Raw genomic sequence first — 27,742 nt, 5'->3', positions numbered from 1 at the left:
ATGCCATTGTAACGTGGGGTTATTTGTTGGCTTCCTGTCTGCTCCACTGACCCCTCTCATTAACAAGGTGTTGTCGTACACAGACTGCCACTCACTGGATGTATTTTTTTTTTAATTTTTGCGCTATTCTCCAAACACTGTTGTGCATGAAAGTCCCAGACCAGCAGTTTCTAAGATACTCAATCCACCCTGTCTGGCACCAACAATCATTCACAGTCAAAGTCAGTTGGCTCATACTTCTTCCCCATTCTGATGTTTTGATCTGAACTGCTTGACCATGTTGGCATGCTTTAATACATTGAGTTGCTGCCACATGATTGGCTGATTAGATATTTTCATGATTGAGCAGGTGTACCTAATAAAGTGGACACTGATTGTATGCAACCATATACTACCTTGCAGGCATTCACAGTAGAACAAAGAAATACAATAGAAACAACAAAAAACTACGTACAAACAAGAATTGACAAGGAATCAATGTGCAAAAGAATGCAGACTGCAAGTGCAAAAAAAATAATGAGAATGAGTAGCAGGGCTCCTGAAAGACTGGTCAAAGACGTTAAAGGGAGGAGAAAACAATAGAGTGGGGGTGAGATTAGAGAAGAATTATTTATAAATGTGAACATGATCCAATTTTTGTCAGATATTGTTGCGACTGAAATCTTGGTTTTGTAAAGAGGAACGTGGTGGGAATTATGACTGGAAATTCACCTTTGAAAATTTTGAGAGGAGCTTACCTGTGGATCCAAGGTGTCCAAATCTTTGAGTGAAAGAGTCCTGATACTTTTGCTTAGGTGATATTTTTCAGTATTTTAACAGCAATGATTCAATATGCTAACATAAATAGCCCCTTTTGCTGTTTTACATATTTAAAGCAAGTAAACATTAAATTAGATTGAAATCTCACTCTGGATAGATAGCTTGCATATTGGTGAATTGAGCCCATTTTAGACCATAGAGCAGAGGAGCAGAATTATGCCATTCAGCCCATCAATTCTACTGCACCATTCTGTCATGTCTGATTTATTATCCCTCCAAACCCATTCTCCTGTCTTCTCCCCATAACCTTTGACTCCCTGACTAATCAAGAACCTATCAACCTCTGCTTTAAATATACTCAATGACTTGGCCTGCTAGGTCATCCACCAATGAATTACACTGATTCACCACAATCTAGCTAAAGAAATTTCTTCTCATCTCTGCTCTAATTGGACAAATCTCTATTTTGGGGCTGTGCCTTCTGGCACTTGAATCCCCCAACAAAGCGAATATTCTATTCACATCCACTCTATCTAGGCCTTCAATATTTGATAGGTTTCAATGAAAACCCTCATTCTTCTACATTCCAGTGAGTACAGCCCCGGAACCTTCAATACTGCTGATATCTTCCATTCCTGGAATCATTCTTGTGAATCTCTTCTGGACCCTTTCCAAGGCCAAAATCGCTCACAATACTCAAACCAACTCAGTGCAGTCTCGGATAGCCTCATCCTTGCTCTTACATTCCAGTCCCCCCGAAATGAATGCCAACATTGCGTTTGCCTTTCTTACTAGCAACTCAACCTTCAAGTTAACCTTTAGCGAATTTTGCACAAGGACTTCTAAGTTCCTTTGCACCTCCTGATTTTTTTTCTTCCCGTTTAGAAAACAGTCCATGCCTTTTATTCCTTTTACCAGAGTGCATGACCATACACTCCCCTACTCTAAATTCCATCTGCCACTTCTTCTGTGTAACTCCTTATACAGACTCGCTGATTCCTTGACACTATCTACACCTCCATCTATCTGCAAACTTGGCCACAATGTCATCAATTCCATCATCCAAATCAATGACATTCAACGTGAAAGGAAGTGGCCCATACACAGACCCATATGGAGCACCACTAGTCACTGGCAGCCAACCAGAAAAGGCCCCCTTTATTCCCACTTTGCCGTCAAACAGTCAGCTAATCTTCTATCCATGGGAGTAACTTTTCTATAATACCATGGGCTCTTTTCTTATTAAGCAGCCTCATGTGTGGCACCATGTCAAAGGCTTTCTGAAAATCTAAGTAAATAATATCCATTGACTCTTGTTTGTCTCTCCTGCCTATTATTTCCTCAAAGAATTTCAACAGATTTGAAATTCCAACCTTTGCTGTTGTGCTGTCATCCATGTTAGTATCCCCTTCCAGTCACCAGCTTTTGCCAACCCCTCTCTCGTGCTTCTGTAATTCCCTTTACCCCACTGTAATACTGATACATCTGAATTTATTTCCTCCCTCTCAAACTGCAGGGTGAATTCCATCATATTATGATCACTGCCTCCAAAGGGTTCCTTTACCTTAAGCTCCCTAATGAAATCTGGTTCATTATACAACACCCAATCCAGAATTGCCCTTCCCCTAGTGGGTTCAACCAGAATGCTCTAAAAAGCCATCTCATAGGCATTCTACAAATTTCCTCTGTTGGGATTCAGCACCAAACTGACTTCCCCAATCCACCTGCATGTTGAAATCCCCCCATGACTCGGGTGATATTGTCCTTTTTGCATGTCTTTTCTATCTTCTGTTGCAATTTGTATCCCAGATTCTGACTAGTTTTCAGAGACCTATATATAATTACCATCAATGTCATTTTACCCTTGCATTTTCTTAACTCTACCCACAAGGATTCTACATCTTCCAATCGTATGTCACCTCTTTCAAAGGATTTGGTTTCATTTTTTTTACCAACAGAGCTTCCCCCATCCTCTCTTCCCATCCGCCTGTCCTTTCAATACAATGTGCATCCTTGAATGTTAAGCTCCCAATTATGATGTTCTTTCAGATATGACTCAGTAATGTCAATAACATCATACTGGCCAATCTCTAACTGTGGTACAAGCTCATCTACCTTATTCTGTACATTGTGTGCATTCAAATGTTTATCACTCTGCTTGCATGTTACACTTCAACTCATCGCACTGACTGTGATTTTGCCTATCATCTGCTTGTCCTTCCTCCTAGTCTCAATACACAATGCATTGACGTGTATACCAATTGTCCCATCCTCAGCTCTGTTAATCTGGTTCCTCCCACTTGCCAAATCAGTTTTAACCCTCCCCAACAGCTCTAGCCAACCTTCCCCTGAGTATTGGTCCCCCTTAGGTTCAGGTCCAGAGGAGGTCCCAATGACCCAGAAATCTGAAACCCTGCTGCCTGCACGACTTCCTCAGCCACTCACTCATCTGCACTATCATCCTATTCCTGCCCTGACTAGCACGTGGTACTGGGAGTAATCCAGAGATTACTACCTTGGAGATCCTGCTCAGCCTCTTCCCCAACTTGCACCGGACCTCTTCCCCCTTTTTACCAATGTCATTAGTGCCAACGTGCATGCTGGACCCTGGCTGCTCACCCTGCCTCTTGAGAATCTTCTGCAGCTTCTCTGAGATATCATGGCCACAGAATCGGCTGTCCATCCCCCTATCTATCACTACCACTCTGCTTGACTTTACCCTTCCCTGACGAGCCTCCGAGCAAGCCATAGGGCGGCTGCCGAGCTGCTGCTGTTGTGCCCTGATGACCCCACCCCAGATTTTACTTTGTACCTTTGGCTTTGATTCTTTTTCCAGCTCAAGTGTTCTATTTTTAAAAAATTTTTTGAGATCTGTGCATCACTGCAAATTACAGCATTTATTTCCTATCCCTAAATACCCTTGACAATGTGGTGGTGAGCTGCCTTCATGGACCTCTGCAGTCCGTCTGGTTGATGGTTCTCCCACGGTGCTTCTGGTGATGGAGCTCCGAGATTCAGACCTAATACTGATAAAGTCTGGGACCTGGAGGTGGCAGTATTTCCATAGACCTGCTGCCTTTGCCTTTCGTGGCTGTAAAGTTTGCAGGTTTTGGAGTTGCAGTAGCCAGGGTGAACAGTTACAGTGCATGTGGTAGATTATACGCATTGTATTCACTGCTCAGTGGTGGCAGGAGAAAGGAACGTTTGGGGTGGTTGTTAAGTGTTAGGGTTGTCCCGGATAGGATTGAGCTTCCTAAGTGTTGACAAGCAGAAAGCGTTCCATCATGTACTGAATTTGGTGTCAAGAGATGAGTCATCCACTGCAGGGCCCCCAACTCTGACCTGCACTTGTAGCCAGCTGTCGGTGGCAACTTCCGGATGAGCCGGATTCAGATTGGCACGTCCATTGAAACATACAGTGAGATGGCTCATCCGAGTTCACAATCAATACACCTAATGATGTGCTGGGGCCAGCTCGCGAGCATCGTAACACTTTCTGGCACCAACATAGCATTCCCATATGCTTGGCAGAACTGCTCAGAACACAAGAAAACACAATAAAATAACAGCAACAAAAGCCCCTTTTCTGCTCTCCCCTCTCCCACCCGTACACATAAACAGTCGTCTAACTGCAGGACAGGCTCTCTGTCTGCAGGCTTTGGCCCTTGGGTTGTGACTTCTGGACTTCTGATTATCCTTGGTGTCAACCCACCAGACTGGCCAACAGTGAGGCCCCAAAGTCGAGGATTGAACTCTGAGGAAGCTGCCAACCAGCCCTCATACACCAGTCTGGGACAGCCCACGGATGTCCTCTGTCTCCATGCCCACATCTCTGGCCCCTTGAGCGAAGTGGATGATAGAGACTAGGTGTAAATAATGCCATTGAATAACAAAGGTGGTGAATTAAAACTCACTCTTCTTAGAGCTGCTCAATACTGGGCATTTTGTGACACAAATGTTATTTGTCACTTACCAACTTTTGCCAGAATATTGAATTTACCGTGCCAACCAGAATGAAATGCGTTATAATCTGCATGTGAAGAGACCTGGGCCCCATTGTATTATGCAAAACCCTCCAGCAAGAGGCTCCAATTCCAATTTCTGGCAGCTATTTGGATTTCTGTGAGAACAGATTAAGTCACAGGTTTCTCCTCAGCTGCCAGTCAGGGTGTTCTCCTCAGAGCAGCTGAACTCAGTACCTCTCCAGTGGGAACCAAATGACTGGTTTCTCTTTGTTCTTCAGTAGAGGGAGGAACCAAATGACTGGATCCTTTCTGTGCCACAGAGAGGTGCTTCACAGGCGTGAAACTGATGTAAATTTCTTCCCAGCAGAGTTATACCATTAACTTTGCCAACTTAACCAGTTATATTGATTGCATCAGTTATTTTATCACCGGTACATCATATTGACCTGTACAAACACGAGAAAATCTGCAGATGCTGGAAATTCAAACCACAACAGCGACGAAGGGTCTCGGCCTGAATCGTCGACAGTGCTTCTCCCTATAGATGCTGCCTGGCCTGCTGTGTTCCACCAGCATTTTGTGGGTGTTGTTGTATATTGACCTGTACTACTGTTTTCCTAACTACTGTTTCACTACATGACTAGTCCTTTCTTTAACAATGTCCATAAACAGCAGTGAGCTGTGAAACATGATACAGATTTTCTTCCATGTTTCTGTATTTCTTTATGACTCAAAAGGACTCCATCTTGAGCTCGTCTGGCTCTCAGAGCAATAGCAATCATTATTTCTGTCAGTATTCGCTGCGTGTTCCCTCCCCTTTCCTCCCTGCCAGTTCTACCTCTCAACCATATTGGGGCAATTCCTTGTGACAAATCAACCTACCGACCTGCACATCTGTGAGATGTGGGATGAAGCCGTTAGCAACTGGAAGGGAAGTCTGCTGTTAAGGCAAGCACCTGGCCCATGGAATTGAAGTGTTCTTTGAAACCCATGCTATAGCATTGCTTGACGGTGTATCACTGGCTCTTTTAGGTGTAGGTCTCATGGTAAATTTAAACAGCCCCAAGGAATTAGGAGCTATTGACCCACAATGGCACAAATTACGTCGCGTTGTGAGAATACAGTGGGGAAAAATGGGCATCTGATTGGCGACTTGAGTTAAGAATTGATGGTGATGGTTCCTACTCTGGGTGTTTTTGGGGTTGGTCAACTATAGCTGGCTGGTGGTCAGAACCATTAGAAATGGTAGAAAGGAGGAAATCCAGTCCTCCATCAGGGAATTGGTCTGGTGGTCAGGGGAAAATGGCTGATGGGCATTGGGATTGGGACATGGTAAGTAATGGACTGGGGTCCTTGTAATGTTTAATGCAGCTAAAAGAAAACATAGGTCAATTATTGGAGTATCCTAAGGGATATAATATCTATAACTGTCTACCTAATATATAGTAAAGTTAGTCGATCAATCATTTGCTTGTTTATAGGTTCACAAAGTACTATAGTTAAAGTTGTGTTGGATCATGGCAAATGTTTAAACTTGTTGGGTTAATTTGAACTCGGCTAAGTTCAAAGAGGAACTCCAGTTATTAGGAGTGAATATTGGTCCAGCTACATTCTCACCACAGCAAAGAAATCTCACTAGTGTCTCTATTTCCTTAGAAGGCTATAGACATTTGTCATGTCCTATTTGACACTCACCAGTTTTCATCTATGTACCATTTAACAACCCTATCTAGATGCATCACAGCTGGTGATCAAAAGAAACTACCGAGAGTTGTGAACAGAGCTCGGGACATCATAGAAACTAATACCATAAATCCCTCCGTGGACTTTGTCTATTCTTCTTGCTACCTCCAGCACAGCTTTTATCCTGCTGTTCTCAAGCTATTAAACAATTCCCCGGTATAATAGGATAGACTCTTAACCTCACAGTCTACCTCTTTATGATTGTGATCCTTATTTTCTACTTAGATTACCTTTTCTCTTGTAGTGGTAACATTTTCTTCAGCATTTGGTTATTGTTTTACCTTGTACTACCTCAATGCACTCAATGAATTGATCTCTATGAACTGTGTACAAGTATAGTAAATTACTTGCCCTCAGTACATGTGACCATAATAAACCAATTTAATTTAAGTAGAACCTTGATAATTCGGGAATAGAGAATGAAACATTGTGGATGAATCTTACAACAAGTGACCTCCCAGTTTTGTCTGATCAACCAGAAAGATCTGTAGGTCCTGACTGAGGAATAATGTTAGAAAGTTCAAAGTAAGTTTATTATCAAAGCAAGTCTATGTCACCCAATACGATCCTGAGATTATTATAGGTAGAACAAGCTCTATGTCAGAAAAGCTCATCAGAAATTCAGGCACAGATCCTAAGACCATTCAGTATTTGATGACAGCTACGTCTGAATTCCTAGCAAGAAGCCAAGTGCCCAGACAAAAAGCAGATGTTTAATTTATCCATCGAAGGGACTCAATTGTGATGACCAACGGACAGCGTCGGACCAAGCCAACATGCCTCAGCCTTTTTTGGTATCTGAGCATCTATGGAAAAGAGAACAGTTATTGCCATTTGCTCAAGACGGTAGCGCGATATTAATACGCAGCAGCCTCTCCGGACTCTGGATTGGGGATTGCCAAACGTTATGTGGATTTTCTAGTGTAGTTTGTTTTGTCATATGCTTTTGTGATATCATTCTGGAGGAACGTTGTCTCATTTTTTAACTGCATTGCATTTGTGGTTTCTAAATGACAATAAACTGAATCTGAATCTTAAGCTTGAAGCATTGTGAGGGAACTCAATGAGCTGTATAAGACTGAGAATTGTCAGAAATGATATTGCTGGTAGAGGAAATGACAGTCAAAAATTGTTATGGAACTCCAACACCTGTTGTCTTTAGAAAAGTTTCTCCATCTCCCTGTTGGATCATCAATAGCCAAACAGACTTTTAAATGGGTAACTACCACATCTACTCTTTAAATATAAATATTGGATCCTGCAGATTCTTGATTGCAACATTCAAGGATAAATACATGTTTGTACCAATGGTGTCATCCAAGTACTTACTTTTACTGGGATTGACTTTCTGCTAGGAATTAGGCATGAAGGTCAACAAGTCCTGGATGGTTATTAGATCTGTGCCTCAGCTCCTGATAAGCTTTTCTGGCATAGAGTTTGTTATCTCAATCAAATCAAACTCCTGTTCTTCTATCCACCCAATGTATCTCACAGTTTACATACCAGGGGAAATTCATGACAGCTGGATCTGTGTCCAATTATCTGATTTCTGTTCCCATCAAACAAAACTTGGAGCTGAGATACTAAGACCCTCTGTATTATATTTATTTTCTTTTTCAGTTTTAAGTATGATCATTTTCATTATTACTTTGTGGAGACTTCTATCTTATTTGGAATGAGGAATTCGTACAGACAGCATCCTTGAGATAGTTGGTTAGCACTCTCTTTGGCTCGTGAGGCAATTAGTTTGACACTCTTTGAATATTGACTAGGACTTGTTAGAAACCAAAGTAGAAAAAAGTAATATTCTTTCATAATTATTAACATCTCTTGAATGCAGTTGATTGTGCATATTGGAAGATGTTTGATTTGATGAATTGGACTGATGAATAATGTTTCTATTTAAAACATTCTGAAATTCATTGAAATAATTTGGCTTATTTGGCCAAATATTCAAATCCCCTTGACATACAAGTTGCCCATGCCATCGTTGTGTAACCCTTATTGTCCACAATAATGATGTAAGAGTGCTCGCTTCACTGACATTCCCGACTACCTTGCTCCATTTCCAAGCATGGTACTTAAAATTTGTTTGTGCAGTTACATATTTAATTCATATAGAACTTGCTGACAATTATCTGGCAAACATTTAGAATGAAACTATTTCTTGAAGCTAATTGTTTGCCAGCAGGGATAATTCTGTGGATTATTATGTGTAGCAGCCCCAGGATATGCGCTTGTCATTGTTGGAATCCACTGCGGGTTATGTGTACCATAGGAGTACTGTAATAAATGTCAGCTTTCTTTATGATGAGAAAAGAATTGCCCCCACTCTGACTGTTTCTATCCATTGACTGAAACTTTTCAAACTTGGCCTTTAGATTCTTGCAATGAATAATATATTTAAATCTATTTGATTTAAATACCCTTGAGGTAGTAACAGATACCCTCAGCAAGGTGGTTACCACACCACAAGCAGGTCTTTTCACCTTCTGGTTTGCACAACGCATCTTACTTCAAGTTACGTTTGCAAGTAATTAAATCCTATTAAATGATATCTTTAATACCCACAGATTGGTATAGTACAGTGCTGCTTTGTAATAGCCGTTAGATTTCAGGTAGAGGTTTTTATATCTATGGGTAACCTCCAACCTGATGGCATGAACATTGATTTTTCAAGTTTACGTTAATTGAACACCCCCCCTCCCCCAACCAACTTCCTTTCACCATTGCCCATTCTTGTTTCTCTCTCACACCATCTCTTCTCACCTACCCATCATTTCCCTCTGGTGGTGCTCCTCCCCCTTCCCTTCCCTTTTACCATGGCCTTCTGTCCTCTCCCATCAGATTTTCTCCTTCTCCAGCCCTTTATCTACTCCTTCAATCAACTTCCCAGCTCTTTACTTCACCCCTCTCTCTCTCCCAGTTTCACCTATGATCAGCTAACTTGTTCTTCTTCCTCCCCTCCTCACACATTCATATTCTGACTCCTACCCCCTTCTTTTCCAGTCCTGATGAAAGTCCTGCCCGGAACGTCGACTGTTTATTCCCATCCATAGGTGCTGCCTGATCTGCTGAGCTCCTCCACCATATTGTTTGTATTGCCCCAGAGGCTTTTATGTTTGGCTTCCTGGGCTATGGTCCTGTATATTTTGAATTCCAAGGACTGTGTGTGAGTTTTCATTGCCTTAAACCCATGCCGTGGCACTATGTTAGTCCATGTTATGTCAGGGCACTAATATATCAAACTTTTTGACTTGGGATTTATCTGAAAATGAGGGAACAACTAGATTTGCAAGCTCCAAGTCCACAAAATTCAAACAGAAACTGAGCAAAAAATGAATCCACACAAATAGACCCACTGGGCTTTGGAAGCAATAGATTAAGACCCAGTTTCATTAATGCTGATTTAAATTAAAGATAGCTACCTCTAAATTACATTTGTTTTTGTTATAAAATGTTGTTGTGAAGATCATTAACCAGATGCTGTATTCAGTTCTCATCCTACTGAAAGAACATTTCATAATTTGTAACAGAAACTAGACTGGTGTTGGCAGTAAATAAGGAGAGAAATTGAGCGGATAGTCAAATATTCGAAATCATTTTGTGATCCTGGTGCCCTAAGTGAGCGTGAATATCTGTGGATGGTTGCCAGGATAGATGAACACCCACATTCTGTACTGTAGTTTTTAGGATTAGAAATTAATAAAGCTTTATTTTAACTTTGCGCATTTGTTAGAGTCTCAACTGTGGGAGACTGCACTGAAGATTGAATGTTTTAGACCTTGATTTTGTTTAATTGGAAAAACATAACCAGAATGTTTTTTTGAAATTCCTATTTCTTGCAGACAGTATATGAGACTCTCCATGGGAGAGCTAAATCTGTAAACCACCCTCTTTACTTTTCTTTCGGGAGGTTATGTGTTAGATATTGCCATGGAGTCTACCTATGTGAATAATTTGGAGAAGGAACAGAGATGAAAGCCCTTTGTTCTGCTATGCTTCCTTACAGTCAAACAATCAACTTTCTGAGTTTAGAGAGTGTTTACTTTATGTCTGCTGTAAGTATTTAAGGTTTTTCATTTAAGCATGGTCGTTCATATTGTTTGTTAGCTGAAAAGAAGCCTGTAATTGCTTAACCTGCAATTCAAAAGACTCAACAAAAACTACAAAGAAATGGTTAGAAGGCTGAAGTGAGTAGACCAGAAGGATCAATAGCTCTCAGTGAATGTGTGGGCCACAACAGCAATGAGGAGTTGAAGTGCATTATTAATTTTAAGCTATTGTCTAAAAAGGCAAGGCAATGGAATGGAACTGCAAATTGGGTTAGATTCATGCCTGGCCTTCATGTGCTATTTTTAAACAATACAATGGGTGAAAACCAAGAGCAACATGTGTTAATATTTCATCTCGAGTTCATGTTATTCTAGATCTCCAAAGTTGGAAGCTCACTCGAGAATTATTCATCATCATTTCTAATTTATCTTCCTGTTCAGACTTTCTGAAACGTAATCTATCTCAGTCTGAAATTTTGCAAAGGAAACTTAGGCACTGATATCTGCAAAGTTTATACTCCTTTTGGTGACAATGTGATTTTACACAGAATTGTTGGCTATGCAGTGTCTCATTTCTGACTATGTTTCCAAATGCCATGAGTCATGTTCAAAGTAATTGAAATGTTTCAAAATAAAAGCATTTTAAAAAAATAAAATAATTCAGTATGTTGTAAGGAAAACTTCCAACAATAATCATCCCAACCCTATGGTCCAAATATAATTTGAGTATTTGATTAATTTATTTGTTAAGCAAGGATATTAAGGCAGAGCACTGATGTGGATTAGTGATGAATGATGCCAAGGGAGGTCACTTCTGTCCACATAATGACTGAAAGCTAGTCAGCAACTCGGTTTCAATATGGCAAGTAGTGAAACTACGTTAAATATTTCTTTCAGCTTGTGGACCATTTCTTTCAGTTGGTACTGTTGCATTTGCTGTCATTCCTGGGTTGTAAGCTATTATGGTGGCACAATAGTGTGGCAGCTGCCATGCTGTTTCATTAATTCGTGTTCAACTTTGATCTCAGGTGCCGTCTATTTGGAATATGCATGCTCTTTCTTTGGCTGCATGGACTCCTTTTGGTGCTGTATTCTAAAGTTTAAATAGCTGTTGTAAATTGCACCTAGCATAGGTAGATGTTAGAAGAAACAGTGGGGAGGAGTTAAAGGGCATGTGAGAGAGAATATATTACAGGGAAATAGGGGATTGTATTGTTGGGCATGCACCATATGCTAGCATAGATAAATGGGCTGAAGGATCTCCTTCCACATTGCACAATAGTTTGAAAAGGTTCATTTATCTCTGCCTATACTCATTAAAATACTGTTGCTTGCTTTGTGTGGCGTTACCGGGTGACAGTGCTCAGCCGCTTCTGTTTCGAGGTTCTACTGTGCAGTGCAGAACTGAAAGCCCATGAAGGTAAGTCCCCGTCCCACCCATTCTCCTTCAACAATATCACCAACACATCCAACCATTTACCCATCTCAGTATGGAAAAAGAATCCATTTCAATGTAACTACAAATATTGTTAAACAAGAGCTTGCTGTGTTTACAGACCACCATAATGTGTCTACCATCAGTTCAACACTTCACATGGGTGTTTCCCCAGTAATATGCTATAACTTTGATGGAAAGAGCACATTTCCAAACATCATAGAGAATGGACATGAGAAAACCTCGACCTCTGCTGGCCTCTGAAGTGACCCAGTGATTCTTCCTACCAAATGAATGCTGCTCAGCATCACATTTATTTAAGAAGCAGGGTTGGGCAATGAATATCATCATCTCTAGAGTATTTTAAAAAAAGATGGGATTTAAGAAGGCTGTGGGAATTTGTTGTACAGAATACAAAGAGTTCTCTAGCTAGTTGAGACTGATGGGAAACTTTGTATGATGTCATCTTCCATTCACTGACTGCATTGAATGGATAAGTGCAAGCTGTGCTGATTTCCCTAGCTCAGGCTGAGAGTAGAATGGGGAGGAGTGAATTTAAAAATGCTTCATGATCCTAACTAAAGGTTTAAAAGAATCCTAAACACAGGTCTCGCCCCAAAATGTTGGCTGTTTATTCATTTCAATAGATACCACCTGACCTACTGAGTTCCTCCAGCATTTTGTGTGTGCTGCTAGAGGTTTAAATCTTGTGAATTATTTTAAATTATGCCCCCACCATCCAGGACATGCTGTCTTCTCACTGCTACCATCAGGAAGAAGGTATAGGAGCCTCAAGACCCACACCAACAGGTTCAGGAAAGGTTATTGGCCCTCAACTATCAGGCTGTTGAATCATAGAGCCCCAAAACTGAAATAATTGCATCACGTAGTGACTCATTTTCAAGACTCTGCAACTCGTACTCGATACTTATTCTTTATTTATTATTTTTTAAAAAAAATTTTTGTATTTGCATAGGTTGTTGCATTTTACACACTAGTTGTTTGTCCATATTTCTTGTGTGTATTTTCATTGATTCTATTGTGTTTCTTTGAATTTGCAAGAAAAAGAATCTTAGCAGAGTATATGGTGACGCATGCATTTTGAGAATAAATTTACTTTGAACTTTGAACTACATATACCAAATTTTAACTCGGAATGACTCGGTATGCTTCCAGTAACCAGTCTCCCAGTGGAACCATTACTTTATATTAAAGAAACTGGGTTTAGCAGTGAAAAAGTACAGTACAAAAGTTCAGTGTTCAGGATCAATGCTTAACTTGGGCCAAGTTTGCAGAAACCTGCACAGCTGTGGATTTAAAATGTTTCTTGGTGCACAATTAGAAACTCCAATAGTTTATTTGAAAAGAACTGGATTAAGTATATTTTTAGTATTGAGGATTTTTCATTAATATAAGGGCTGGCTTCAGTGTGTTCATTAGTATTGCCAGTAAGGAGTCACTGGTTCTTTTCTCCATTCTTTTTTCTCCACACTGGAGTCCAAGTCAATGTTTTGTCCAAGCTCAGATATAAAAAGGAATTGCTGAGATGTGCAGCTAGTCCTCTTTGCTTCAATATATTTAGCAGATTTCTTCTATGTTAATAGTCTTTACTGGCATTTTTCAGTATTCTATCACAATGAGGTTTATTACCACTGATTTATTTGGTATTTGTACACCTGCTCTTTAGTGTAAATATCTAATCAATCAATAAGTTGGCTTGCTGCAATTCAATGCATAAAAGCATGCAGGCATGGTCAAGAGGTTTCAGTTGTTGTTCAGACCATACATCAGAATGGGGAAGAAATAAGATGTAAGTAACTTTGACCATGGAACGATTGTTAATGCCAAACAGGATGGTTTGAATCATCTGCTGATCTCCTGGGAATTTTGTGCACTGCGGTTGCTAGAGTTTTACAGAGAATGGTGTGATAATCAGAAAGAAATAATACATCTAGTGAGTGGCATTTCTGAGGGCAAAAGCTCCTTGTTAATGAGAGAAGTCAGAGGAGAATGGCCAGACTGGTTCAAGCTGACAAAAAGGTCACAGTACCTCAAATATCCATGCATTATAATGGTGGTATGCAGAAGAACATCCAACATATGCACCCAACATATCAAACCTTGAAGTGGATGGGCTACAGCAGCAGAAGACCACACCAGGTCCCACTCTTTTTCCTGATAATATGGCCATAGATTTTTCATGAAAACTCATGAAATTTGTGGTTTCACAGCAGCAGTACAGAACAATACAGATAATATACTATAAAATACAATAGTGCAAAATAGTGAGGTAGCATCCATGGTTTCATGGACCGTTACTTCATTAAAAATAGTCTTCACCATAGCACATCATTCCATTATTCTAACTTAATGTAATTCATTCTAATTTCTTCCATTTTAATCCTCTTCACCATAAAACTTCTCAGTATAACGTGTCACTCTGATGCCCTCTAGCACTCCATAATCTGACACTTATCTAAAATAGCATGTGTTATAGTTATCCTCACCAACAATCTTACAGGAAAATTCAAATTTCAAAGTAAAGTTATTATCTAGGTACATATATATCACCAGATACAAGCCTGAGATTAATTTTTGTGGGCATATGCAGTAAATCCAATAATCATAAAGAATCAATGAAGACTGCACCCAACGGGGCTGGCATCCAGAGTGCAAAAGACAACAAACCACATGTACAAATGAACAAATAAATACACAATGAATGAATGATATCAAGAACTTCAGATGAAGAACTGTTCAAGTAGCTTGGTTCTTCCATACCAGGCTGTGATGTAGCCAGTCATTATACCCTCCACAATGCAGGTATAGAAGTTTGTCAAAGTTTTGCATATCATGCTGAATCTTCACAAATGTCTAAGGAAGTAGAGGCTCTGTCAAACTTTCTTTGTAATTACACTTCCCCATGGCAGGTCCTTTGAAATGATAACAGTGAGGAGTTTAAAGTTGCTGACCCTCTCCACCTCTGATTGCCCGATGAGGACTGGCTCACGGACATCTGGTTTCCTCCTCCTGAAGTCAATAACCAGCTCCTTGGTCTTGCTAGCATTGAGTAAAAGGTTGCTGTTGTTGTGGCACCACTCAGCCAGATTTTCAGTCATCCTCCTATATGCTGATTCATCACGACTTTTGATTCATCCAACGACAGTGGTGTTGTCAGTGAACTTGAACATGACATTGGAGTTGTGCTTAGCTTCACAGTCATAAATATATAGTGAATAAGTACTGCAAGTTGTTGGCCAACAAAATAACAAGTTTCTTTTTTATTGCCTTATGAACTCATGAGATAAGTATATTCAAATATTAAGATCTCACTTTGCTACTATCTGAGGCAAAGATCATATTTTAAAATACATTAATTAACAATGCTTTATAATCAAAAGAGAAAATAACACTCTATTTTTCTATATACAACGCAATTTAATTTTACCCAGTAACAAGTGAGATTTTTCTTTCAGACCTAAATGCAGTTATATCATAATTCTGTGATTTTTTTTTCACTCATCAATCATTTAAAAGAATCATAACCATACATAATGTGTTCCAATGCTATCCAATTGGCAACGTGTTTGCTTTCTGATGCAGAAAATTATGGATTCAATTCCTCTCCAGAGAGTTCTTAGAGAAGAACTAACCGCCTGCATCACTAACACTGTGGTCATTAGGTTGCTAATGCCCACAAAAAAAATTAATCTCAGGGCTGTATCACTGTTGCTAAACTGAGACCTTGTCTACTCCATTGAATATCCTAACCACTGTTTAATCCTCAACAAATATTAGCGAAACAGATAACATTTTTATTGTTATCTTGACACTCTTGAGATCTTGCTATGTATATTGGATACTGCATTTGCTACCATACAATAGTGATTCTACCTCAAAATTGACAATCATCTTCTGTGAAATTCACACCTTTAGTGAAATCAGAAGAGCAATCTTTAGGATTGTAATTCATGGATGTCTCCACTTGGACTGCAGTGAGTTTTACAATCTTTTGACTTCCTTTAGATTAAACCTCTTCCAAGCATCATACAGTAATGCTATTTGTTTTTATTGCTGCAACAATATTCAACTAATTCAGAATATACAACAATACGCATTTTGGTGGTGGGGTGGAGATACCAAAGGTGCTCCTTCCCTTCACTAGCCTGCAGGTCACCTTGAACAAGGGGTAGCACCCACTTCCCCTCCCCCCAGCCGTGTTCATGTGAAGCCAGTAGAGCAGGTGGTAGATGGTCGTATAAGCATCTGGTGCATATCACACGTTCTGGTTATGCGACCACTGACGTCAAGCAGACAGTCTCTGAGGAGGATTGATTATGGCTGGGCTTACCTGTCTTGTAAGAACACTGATGAGAAGAGGGCAATGGCAAACCACTTCAGTAGAAAAATTTGTCAAGAACAACCATGCTCATGAGACTATGACTGTCCACGTCATATGACACAGCACGTAATGATGATGACAGCAATATGTACTTAATTCAGTAAGACGAGACAATATGACAATTCAAGTCATTCATATTATATACCATGTAGCAGTAAGATATTAAGAAATTGTCCTTTACTGAACATGAAAAAGATTTCAGAGTTGACATGCCTCGTCCATAAAAGAATATGCTTGCAATTAATGGCTTCTTCCACCATAAGGAAGTCTGCAGTATTAGCCAATCCCAGTACCTCTCCACTTGCTGGCAAGAGAGAACGAAATTCAGTGTTTGGAAATAAGTGTCACTGGATTTATCTACCTTATCTAATAGTTGGTTTCAAAGTATGAAGTATTGTAACATTTCTAGCTCCAGTTCCAATAAGATTCATGTAGAAATCTTATTGCCAATTTCCTCTTGAGATTCACTGACAAAGCAGTCCTTGCCCTAAGATTGCAGTTGTGGCAACATACAATAGGTTTTGGTAAAGGAGCCCTTGTGAAAGTGCTGATGTCCCATGTTTTTGAGGAAATGGGGTACTTGGCATAATATTCCTGGCTGACCATAGTAATCTGGAACTACACTAGAAAGCATGGCAATGTAGCTTTGTAGATAATGGAGATAAATATGTACATTAGATTTGCAACAAAACTGCATGAAGAAACTTACCTACAAGTAGTTAAATGTCCAGAAGGAGATTCCTCCCATTGCTTAATCGCATCTTAGCTCAAGGACACAGGGGAAAAAATAGGAGCAGAAGTAGGCCATTTGGACCCTCAAGCTTGTCCTGACATTCATTATGATCATGACTAATTTACCCATGCCTCACCTGTGGCAGTTCTCCTTGACTATTAATTGGAACTGGAATTTGCATTTTGTATATGTGGCAATAATAATAAAAAAAACTTTTGCAAGCCATCCACACAGATCATTTCAAAACGTAAGTACATTGAGGTAGTGCAAGGGAAAAGCATAACAGAATGCGGATTATAGTGATAGAGTTAAAGACACAGAGACAGTAGAATGCAGGTAGACAATAGTATGAGAGGGCCATGGTGAGGTAGAGGGTGAGGTCAAATGGGAGATTCACTCAAGAGTCTTATAATGGCTGTTCTTGAACCCAGTGGTGCATATTTTTAAGCTTTTATATCTTCTGAATATATTTGGAAGGGGGAGGAGAGAGAATTTCCAAAGCAACAACTGCAACACATGCCTTCTTCCTCCCTCCATCCCACCAACGTACACAGCTCTCTAAACCCAGGCAGGACAGGCCATCAGACTCCAGCAGACTTGCAGACACTGGGCCTTTAACATCCCGAGAGGACGTGCTGAGTCAGGGCTCTGATCTCAACTTTCAGACTTCCGATCGACCTTTGAACTTCACTCTCAGTAGGAATTGCTGATAACAACAAATGGCCCCTACTGTCCCTCCCTATCCCCAAAACCCATCCCTACGAGCCTTAAAAAAAAACTTTTAAAAGCAACTAAATCAGAGGCGCAACCTCAACAGAGACTGCAGCTCGATGCCTTCTTGACTGGAAGCTTTGATTAATTTCATGAAATATACTCTAAATGCTGGAGGACTCCGCAGGTTAGGCAACATCTATGGAAAGGGGTAAAGAGTCAAAGTTTGATGGCTTGGCATTTTTTGTGTGTGTTACTCTGGATTTCCAGCATCTGCAGAACCTCTTGAGTTTATGATTAATTCAGTGATCCCAGATTATTAGATTAAAACCAGCCATTTAAACCCACTAAATACGAGACAACCTGAAGGTCACTGATGCCTCCATCAGTCTATGTGTGCTCGCATTTGTGACACTTGTTCCAATCCAGTGTTTTGATGTTATATAAATATGAGTACATATCACTTCCACCTGCTGTCCTTGCCTGGCACTATATATTTAGAAAGGAAAGTAGATGCTGTTCTTGAATGAATTCTTCTTAAAACCTGATGACTGATGTTCTCTTTTCCTGCTTATTATTATCGGTTTATTGTTTTATTGGTCAGTTTTATAAAACACTCCTATATTTGAGTTCAATGCATTTAAAATGTGTAGCAGATCAGTCAGCATCAGTGGGAAGTGAGAAAGGTTGACTTTATTTTATAATATGGCCAAATGAAGAGGATGGCAGGTAGTAACGAATTTTGAGATTGAGTGGAGTAACAAAAGAGTTGATTTGTACCAAGTAAAAGTAAGTAAGAAAACAAATTCACCTTTCATTTTGATTAGACAAGGTTAGGAGACAACTTAAATACTATATTTAAATCTGATACCTTCTAGTGAATTTTAATAGTCATGAAATGTAGCTTGCCAGTACTTTGGAATGTAGCTTGTTGGAGAGACTGCTCCCAGTGTCTGCGTAAAGCAGGATCAGGAATTACTCGTATAGCAAATACATTTTCTACATTGGCTCTTTAATGATCTCTTGCAATTCCAAACTGACATTACTTTTTATGGATGTTTGGGAAATATTTTATTGGTTTCCTAGGAAGTAGGACTCAAGGAATCTGAAACCGTAAAGCACTGAAGAGATGTGAACGTGGTGCTCGTACTGTCTTTTTAGATTCTTATGATGATACTGCAGCAGTGAATAGTAAATTAGACATTGTACAAATACCCTGAACTGCCTTTCTACAGAGATTTATCAAATTAGGAAGGGCAAGGATAAGTTCTTTTTCTCAGCATAGTGGAATCTAAAGCTAGAGGCCATGGGTTAAAATGAGAGAGGAAAGGAGAGGCTAGTGGGTATATGGAACAAGCTACTAAGTGGTAGTGATAGAGGCAGGTACATTTAGAACATTTAAGAGAGGTACCTGGATCAAAGAAGTTTCGAGGGATATGGAGCTAGTTCAGGCGGACACCTTGGTCACCAGGGACTGTTTCCATATTGTATTACTCCAAGCATTGATACAGGTAAATGTGTAGTGGATGAATGATGTGGCCATTCCTGGTCATTCTTGACCATTTTAGTCTGTATAGTTTGATATTTTTCCATGGTCAGTTCTGAGTCATAGCTAAAGATTTACCTGGAGAGGTTATAAAAGCACCAGGCACTTCCTTCACTGAAATCCCATTTTCAGTTTGAACATGAGGAAGACCCATTCCATTTGTTTTCTCTCGACTTTGCAATAAATTTTGATGGCAGGGTGTGGTGCTCCACTACAAATAAATAACTCTCTGTGCCTGTAAATTTTAATTCAACTGTAATTCACAGGAACTACTTTACCTTCTCACCTTCTCACCTACTCTTCTCTGCACTTGTCTTTTTTTTCACCTTCATTCACCCAGCCCATATTTTGCACTTTCTCTATTGCCTCCCTACCCAATTTTTATTAAATTTAAATCACCATGAAGTGTGTCACAACTTTCATACTCCCCCTTGCTCTAGCTCCTAACTTCCTTTGTTCAGCCCTGAAGTTATTGACCTCTCGATATTCACAGGAATTCTGCCTTTCACCATCAGACTATTCAAGAGAACACAGAACATTCAACAGTCTAGCACAATCCACAATGTTGTACTGACATACATAAACCTGCTCTGTGACCTGCTCAACCTAACCCTACCCACCTACACAGCCCATAACTCTTTTTTGTTACAACCATGTGCCTATCAGAATTAGTTGTAACATCACTGGCATATGTATCAATTTTGTTGTTTTGCAGCAGCAGTAAATTGTAATACATTATAAAAACTATAAATTACAATAAGTATTAATAAAATATTTAAATAAGTAGTGCAAAAAGAGAGGGAAAAATACTGAGGGTAGTGTTCATGGGCTCATTGTCTGTTCAGAAGTATGATGGCGGAGGGAAGAATTTGTTTTAAGAGTCTCTTAAATGTCCCTGTATTATCAGCCTCTACCACCAGCCCCACTGTGCGTTCTAGGCACATACCACATTCTGTGTTTTTTTTTAGAAAAAACAATTGTCTCTGATGTCTCCCCTAAACATTTCTTCACTCAACTCAAATGGATTTCTGAAGGAATTTCCATTCTCTTCAGTTTCCCGGTTTCTCTACATTTCTAGAAGCATCAGTGACTGACCTATTTCAATCCCCTCTCCAACCAATGTAAGATTTATACTGTTTATTTCCTTTCCATAGCAAGGAGATTGCAATTAATATTGCGAGAGTCATTTCATGGTGATTCGATCTATCTTCTGCATCGATATCCTTCTATGCCCATGCCTCCATGTCCATAATGATGATGAAAACCAAATATTTGAATCAGGATATTGTGTGACTGTAGAGGGATAGAGACCAACTCACATGAAAACAATAGAGCTGTGTTTCACTGCCCCAGAGGAAGATGCCTAGGTAGCCTCAGAGGGATATTGAGAACTTAGAGAAGGAGTGTAAATCTCTGACTAATCCCTCTTCCATTTCCCAAATGTATTGGCACTTAAAGCTCAATTAGTATCATCATTTTGAAGCATATGAAAATTATTGAGAACAGGAATTAAATAGTGTCTGGCATCTTAGATATACATGAATTGCTCAAGCAGAATAATGAACATTAAGGATCAACTTTATTCACCATATACTGTACATTTTCATTTATTAGGAATTTGCTGTGGTGTGTTGGTCAAGACGTGACATGCAACAAAGAATGCTATTCAACAATTGTAAAGAATTACCTAAAAGTAAAGTTAGAGGATAATGTACAGAACATAAGTTAGAAGAACAGAAGCAGGCCATTCAGCCCATTGAGTCTGCTTCCCCCATTCAATCATGGGCTGCTCCAATTCTTCCAGTCATCCCCTCTCCCCTGCTTCTCCCTATACCTTTTGAGCCCTAGCTAATCAAGAACCTATCTATCTCTGCCTTAAATACAACCAATGACTTGGTCTCACTCGAGGCAACAAATTCCACAGATTTACCACCCTCTGACTAAAGTAATTTCTCCACATCTCTGTTCTAAATGGACTTCCTTCAATCCTGAAGTCGTGGTCTCCTGTCCTAGACTCCCCTACCATGGGAAATAACTTTGCCACATCTAATTTGTTCAGGCCTTTTAACATTTGGAATGTTTCTGAGATCTCCCCTCATTCTCCTGAACTCCAGGGAATACAGTCCAAGAGATGCCAGATGTTCCTCACATAGTAACCCTTTCATTCTTGGAATCATTCTCGTGAATCTTATCTGAACCCTCTCCAATGTCAGTATATCCTTTCTAAAATAAGGAGCCCAAAACTGCACACAGTATTCCATGTGGTCTCACATTGCCTTATAGAGCCTCAACATCACATTCCTGCTCTTATATTCTATACCTCTAGAAATGAATGTCAACATTGCATTCACCACCTTCACAACTGACTCAACCTGGAGGTTAACCTTTAGGGTATCCTGGACAAGCACTCCCAAGTTCCTTTGCATCTCTGCATTTTTGAATTCCCTCCTCATCTAAATAACAGTCTGCCCACTTATTTCTTCCACCAAAGTGCATGACCATACACTTTCCAACATTGTATTTCATTTGCCACTTCTTTGCTCTTTCTCCTAAACTATCCAAGTCACTCTGCAGGCTCTCTGTTTCCTCAACACTACCTGCTCCTCCACCTATCTTTGTATCATCGGCAAATTTAGCCACAATTCCATTAATCCCACAGTCCAGATCATTGACATACATCGTAAAAGCAACGGTCCCAACACTGACCCCTGTGGAACTGCGCTGGCAGTCAGCTAGAATAGGATCCCTTCATCCCTTCATTCCCTTCATTCTGTTTTCTGCCAATCAATCAATGCTCCATCCATGCCAGTAACTTCCCTATCATTCCAGGGCTCTTACCTTGCTAGGCAGCCTTGTGTAGTACCTTGTCAAAGGCCCTCTGAAAATCCAAGTACACCACATTAACTGCATCTCTAACTATCCTGCTTGTAATTTCCTCAAAAAATTGCAGTAGGTTAGTCAGGCAGGATTTTCCTTCAGGAAACCATGCTGGCTTTGGCCTATCTTGTCTTGTGCCTCCAGGTACTCCGTAATCTTATCCCTAACAATTGATTCCAACAACTTCCCAACCACTGATGTCAGGCTAACAGGTCTATAGTTTCCTTTCTGCTGCCTCCCATCCTTCTTAAATAACGGAGTAACACTTGCAATTTTCCAGTTATCCGGTACAATGCCAGTATCTATCGATTCTTGAAAGATCATTGTTAATGCCTTTGCAATCTCTGCAGATACTTCCTTCAGAATGTGAGGGTGTATTCCATCAAGTCCAGGAGATTTATCAACCCTCAGACCATTAAGCTTCCTGAGCACCTTCTCAGTTTTAATTTTCACTGCACATTCTTCACTTTCCTGACATTCTTGAATGTCCGATATACTGCAGATGTCTTCCACTGTGAAGACAATGCAAAATACAAATTCAGTACCTCTGCCATCTCTGCATCTCTCATTACAATGTCTCCAGCATCATTTTCTATTGGTGCTATATTTACCCTCAACTCTTTTACCCTTTATATACTTAAAAAAGGTTTTAGTAACTTCTTTGCTATTAATCGCCAGCTTACTTTCATAATTCATCTTTTCCTTCCTAATGACCTTCCTAGTTTCTTTCTGCAAGTTTTTTAAAACTTTCCAATCCTCTGTCTTCTCACTATCTTTGGCTTCCTTGTATGCCCACTATTTTGCTTTTACTTTGGCTCTGAATTCACTTGTTATCCACAGTAGTGTCCTTCTTCCATTCGAAAATTTCTTCTTATTTGGAATATATCTGTCTTGCACTGCCCACATTTTTCACAGAAACTCCAGCAATTGCTGCTCAGCTGCCTTTCCTGCTGATGTCCCTTTCTAGTCAACTTTGGCCAGCTCCCCTCTCATCCATTATAATTTCCTTTTTTCCACTGAACTACAGACACATAGTAATTTAGTTTCTCCTTCTCAAGTTTCCAAGTGAACTTGCTCATATTGCGATCACTGTTCCCTAAGAGTTCCTTAACTTTAAGCTCTCTTATCAGCTCCGAATCATTGCACAACACCAAATCGACCACAGCTGATCCCCTCGGGGGCTCAACAACAAGCTGTTCTAAAAAGCCATCCCTTGACATTATACAAATTGTCTCTCAAGGTCCAGTACTGGCCTAGTATACCCAATCCACTTTCATGTTAAAATCCCCAACGATTATCATGACATTGCCCTTCTGACACACCTTTTCTATCTCCTGCTGTCATTTGTAATCCACATCCCGGCTGCTGTTTGGAGTCTGGTATACAACTGCCATTAGGGTCCTTTCACCCTTGTCATTTCTTAACTCAACCCATAGAGACTCTCCACCCTCCCATCCTATGTCATCCCTTTCTAATGATTTAATATTATTTCTTATACACAGGGCCACACCACCCCCTCTGCCTACTAACCTCTCTTTCCAATACACCATATATCCTTGGAGTAAAATGTGCATAAATATATCAATGCCAGCCCAGCATGCATCTACAACATTATGAAAAGGTGATTTAAATTGTTTTACAGTGAGGTGCATTGACAGGGGTAATAAATATATAATGTAACTTCTCTATGTACATAAAAATAGTACTCACCTGAACAAAGATGGCCAAACTCAGGAGTACAGTGTTACCTGTGGCATTTTTGGAGCATCATCTCTTGCAGGACACTGTCAACTCACGACAACCTGCTTTGGAAATGCATTGCTTTTTTTTCTTCTTTGTCACTGGGTCTATCTCTAAGTTGCACTGTGGGAGTATCTTCACCAGAAGGACTACAAAAATTCAAGAAGGTGGCTTACCACCACTTTGCGAAAGGCCATTCTGGCTGTGCAATAAATGCTGCCCCTGCAGAGATGCTCAGGTTGCAAAACTGAATAATAAACACTGTGGTTCAGTTTCCACAGGGTCCCAAACGCTCAGTCCTGGGTAGTACTGAAGTTGTGCAACACTGTCAGAGATGACTCTAAACCAAGCCCTTCTGCTTCCAGGGATATACATAAAACAATCCATTGGTATTATTCAAAGGAAGGCCACAGGGTTTCTGATGTTCCTGACAATATTTGCTCCTCAGCCACAAATAAAGTAACTTTAGTTGTCTTTAGCTTTATAGATTAGCCAGCTGGTGGCATAGTGGCATCAGTGCCGGACTTCGGAGCGAAGGCTCCCGAGTTCGAATCCAGCCGGCCCCCTTGCATGCTTTCCATCCGTGCTGGGTTGAGTGTTGAGCTAGCAACCTTGTAAAAATAAGAAATCCTGCTAAAAAGAAAACCACCGTCACAACGGCATCCCAATGACTCCACTTGGAGTTAAGGGCTTTCTTCCTCTTCTTTATAGATTTACTCCATTTGTCTCATGTACATCACAGCATACAGTGAAATGCACTCTTTGCATCAATGAGGATGTGCTAGACAGCACGCCAATATTCTAGTGCTAACGCAGCATGCCCACAATGTACTAGCCCATACGTCTTTGGACTGTGGGAGGAAATCGAAGCATCTGGGGAAACTCAAGTGGTCATGGGAAGGTCGTACAAACTCCTTGCAGAGATCGACAAATATTGAACCCCAATCGGTAGTCACTGGTGCTGTATTAGCATTACTCTAACCGCTATGCTACTGTGCTGCCCCTTAGTTAAGTGATCATCTTAGTTAAGCCGATCACCTCATTATCACATTGATGTTTGTGGGAGCTTGCTGTACTTCTTTACTAGAGCGTAATAAGACTCTGTACAGATGGATAACCTAAACTGGATATAATGGATACTATGTAAAAGCAAATTCTTTATTTGTAATCTCTTTGAATTAACAAAGTCCAAACAGACAAACGAACATTCCATTAATTAATATTTGTTTCACTGCTCAAAAAATGGATGTATGTCTAGTTTTAAGTGACCTCAGGGAAATATCTCCCTTGCTACATATTTATAGCAACTCTTCTCAATCTTCTGACAAGAGACACGACCAAAAGCATGTTCTTGAAGCCAAGCTGGGCTGACCCCAGGCAGCCTTTGCTGCAGAATCCAGGCAGCCCCTGTCTGCACAGGCTTTACAAAATATTTTCAGTTCTTGCTGAACAGCCAAAGCTGGGATTCCAAAGGAAGTGGAGGCCTCCAGCACTGCACAGGAAACAATCTAAGAGTTGGCCTTAAATGTCAGATTCCCTTCAGAGTTTCGCTAACCACTGACAGCTCTGTAAACAAGGCTGCAGCAGAAAGAGAAGCCAGCTTTCCCTTTTCTAGTTGTGGGCTCTGTGGATTTCACTGTATGAAAAAGGACTGTCTCACAGGGCTGGAACACTTTCGGCAGTGTTCATCACTACGCGGTACTACTTAAAGGACTAATAGATATCAGGAAAAGGAACGGTTTGATTAAACTGCAGGGACTGGGCAGACATTTCTTTCCTGCTATCTGAAAATCTAATTCACGGAAGATTTCTGGGTGGTTCCAGTGATGCTACATGTGTTTTCTTCTACTTCTCATTAGCTTGTTCAACTGGAGACATTCATTACTGGTAAAGCAGATCTCTCATAAAATGCTTCTAGCATGTAATACTAGAATTTTCATTTAAACACTTTACAATGCAAGTTCAGCTTGACAGAATATTTGAAATGGTGAGAGATTAAGAGAGAAATTGACTGCTTTATATTTGCAGGCTATGGCCCTGCTGTTTGCATTATTGCAATTCATTCGACAGTGACAATTCTCAGAGCCAGGCAATTTAACTAAGCTTCTAATGTTTAACAAAAATCTTTCTTAATTAATTTAACATCTTTAAATGGTGCCAATATGCATGAGCAGTTTCACTTAGTCCTGATTCACCAAACCAAAGGGAAACCCTTGTTACCCTGGGACACCTGATGTGGTAAACAGTATAATGAGTACATTTAATCTTGTTGATGTTTGTATATGCATCTGACACTTACTGAGTGTTGTAATTATTACCCTTATTATTTTCAGATTTATACCAAGGCAGAGCAGAACATTTCCCCTTAAGCCATGGATATGGATGAGTTTGAACGCCGTAGGGAGGAACGCAGGAAAAAGCGTGAGGAAATGCGCAGAGAAGTGGAAAGGTAATGCTTTGTATACAGCACTTCTACTGGCAAAGTTACTTTTTTCAATCTTTCTAATGCATAGCGAAGTTGGGTATGATGAACTTGGGAAAGGAGGTGATGTGATTGAAGTCACTGGACCAAATAAAAAGATATCAGATGTTCCACACACCTACATCACCTACACTGAGAGTGTGAAGTATACCTTGGATCACAAACTTGTGAAAGTTGTCAGAGGATTGCTGTGACTTTAAAACTATTATTTTAAAATACCTTGGTAGCTAGAAAGAATTTATTGGTATTGTTTGAACTGATTTAAGGTAAGACTTCACCTATGATTTTCCTTTTGGTTCATTGATTATTGAGACAACTATATGGTCATCAACAGATTCTACTTCTAACATTAGTAAAAATCTTTAGAATGCATTGTACTGCCGAAGGACAATACCTGTAATTAAATAACATTTAGCAAGATCAGCATAAAACTTTCAAACTCACAAAAACACCCTCTTTGAGCAAGGGTTCTTTTGACTAGTAGGTAGGAAGATCCCACAAATATAAATTAAATGAATGACCAGTTAATCTGTTCTTTCATTTCAGTTTAAGGGAGTAACTTTGGCCAGCACATTACAGGCATTCTATCCATTTTGGATGCTGTTATAGGATCTAAATTGTGCACTTGAACAACTTCTGATAATGCAGAACTCCTCGAGACCTCATAGATTGATGAATCCAGTCCAAGAAAGTTTAGATTTTGACACAGTAGAGCAAATGGCTGAAATCAGACTTTTAAATATGTTAAATTAACCTCTTGTGGATTAACAGTATCAACAGCAAAGATGCTCATATGCTTATAGTATCAGGGCACTCAAAGTTAATTAAAGGCAATACAATGTCATTAGAATTATAGTCATCAGGAAGTCAGCAGCTCATTTCCATTGTACACACTTAATCAGTTCTCTTGATACTGATCATGATTAGAAATACAGTAAGGTAACAGGTCCTTCCAGCCCAACAAACTCGTCCTGTCCACTTACGCCCATGTGATCAATTAACCTACTAAACCACATATCTTTGGCATGTGGGAGGAAACCTCCCCAGTCACGGAGAGAAAATTCAAACTCTACACAGACAGTGGCGAGAATTGAATCCAGGTTGCTGGCACTATCATAGCATTATGCTAACCACTATGCTACCACTGGAGATGCACTGCTTGCTAATGGTACAGTAGTCTTGCTCTAGTTTGTTCTGAGAGGTGGTTTTCAAACTGTGTGAGGAACTGGGAGAAAGGATAGTGACAAAAAAGATAGAAATATTTTATTATAAAAATGAAGAATTTCTGTATTAC

General features: G+C 40.0%; 1 protein-coding gene across 6 annotated transcripts in view; it reads left to right on the top strand.

Annotated features, from left to right (window-relative positions):
* Positions 1-27,742, top strand: part of LOC140738627 (uncharacterized) — a 231,818-nt gene that overhangs the window by 60,092 nt on the left and 143,984 nt on the right. For 5 of the 6 annotated variants that reach the window (XM_073066214.1, XM_073066212.1, XM_073066208.1 and 2 more), the window contains exon 2: positions 26,300-26,415. In XM_073066214.1, coding sequence (XP_072922315.1) covers positions 26,339-26,415 — 77 coding nt within the window. In that variant the 5' untranslated portion in view covers positions 26,300-26,338. Of the gene's footprint in view, positions 1-25,696; positions 25,854-26,299; positions 26,416-27,742 lie in introns of those variants that run through there. The other variant, XM_073066210.1, reaches the window with a different exon arrangement.

Source organism: Hemitrygon akajei, chromosome 14 (genome assembly GCF_048418815.1).
Source record: "Hemitrygon akajei chromosome 14, sHemAka1.3, whole genome shotgun sequence".
NCBI lineage: Eukaryota > Metazoa > Chordata > Chondrichthyes > Myliobatiformes > Dasyatidae > Hemitrygon > Hemitrygon akajei.
The sequence above is the reverse complement of the archived record's forward strand: the minus strand, read 5'-3'. Positions and strand labels throughout refer to the sequence as shown.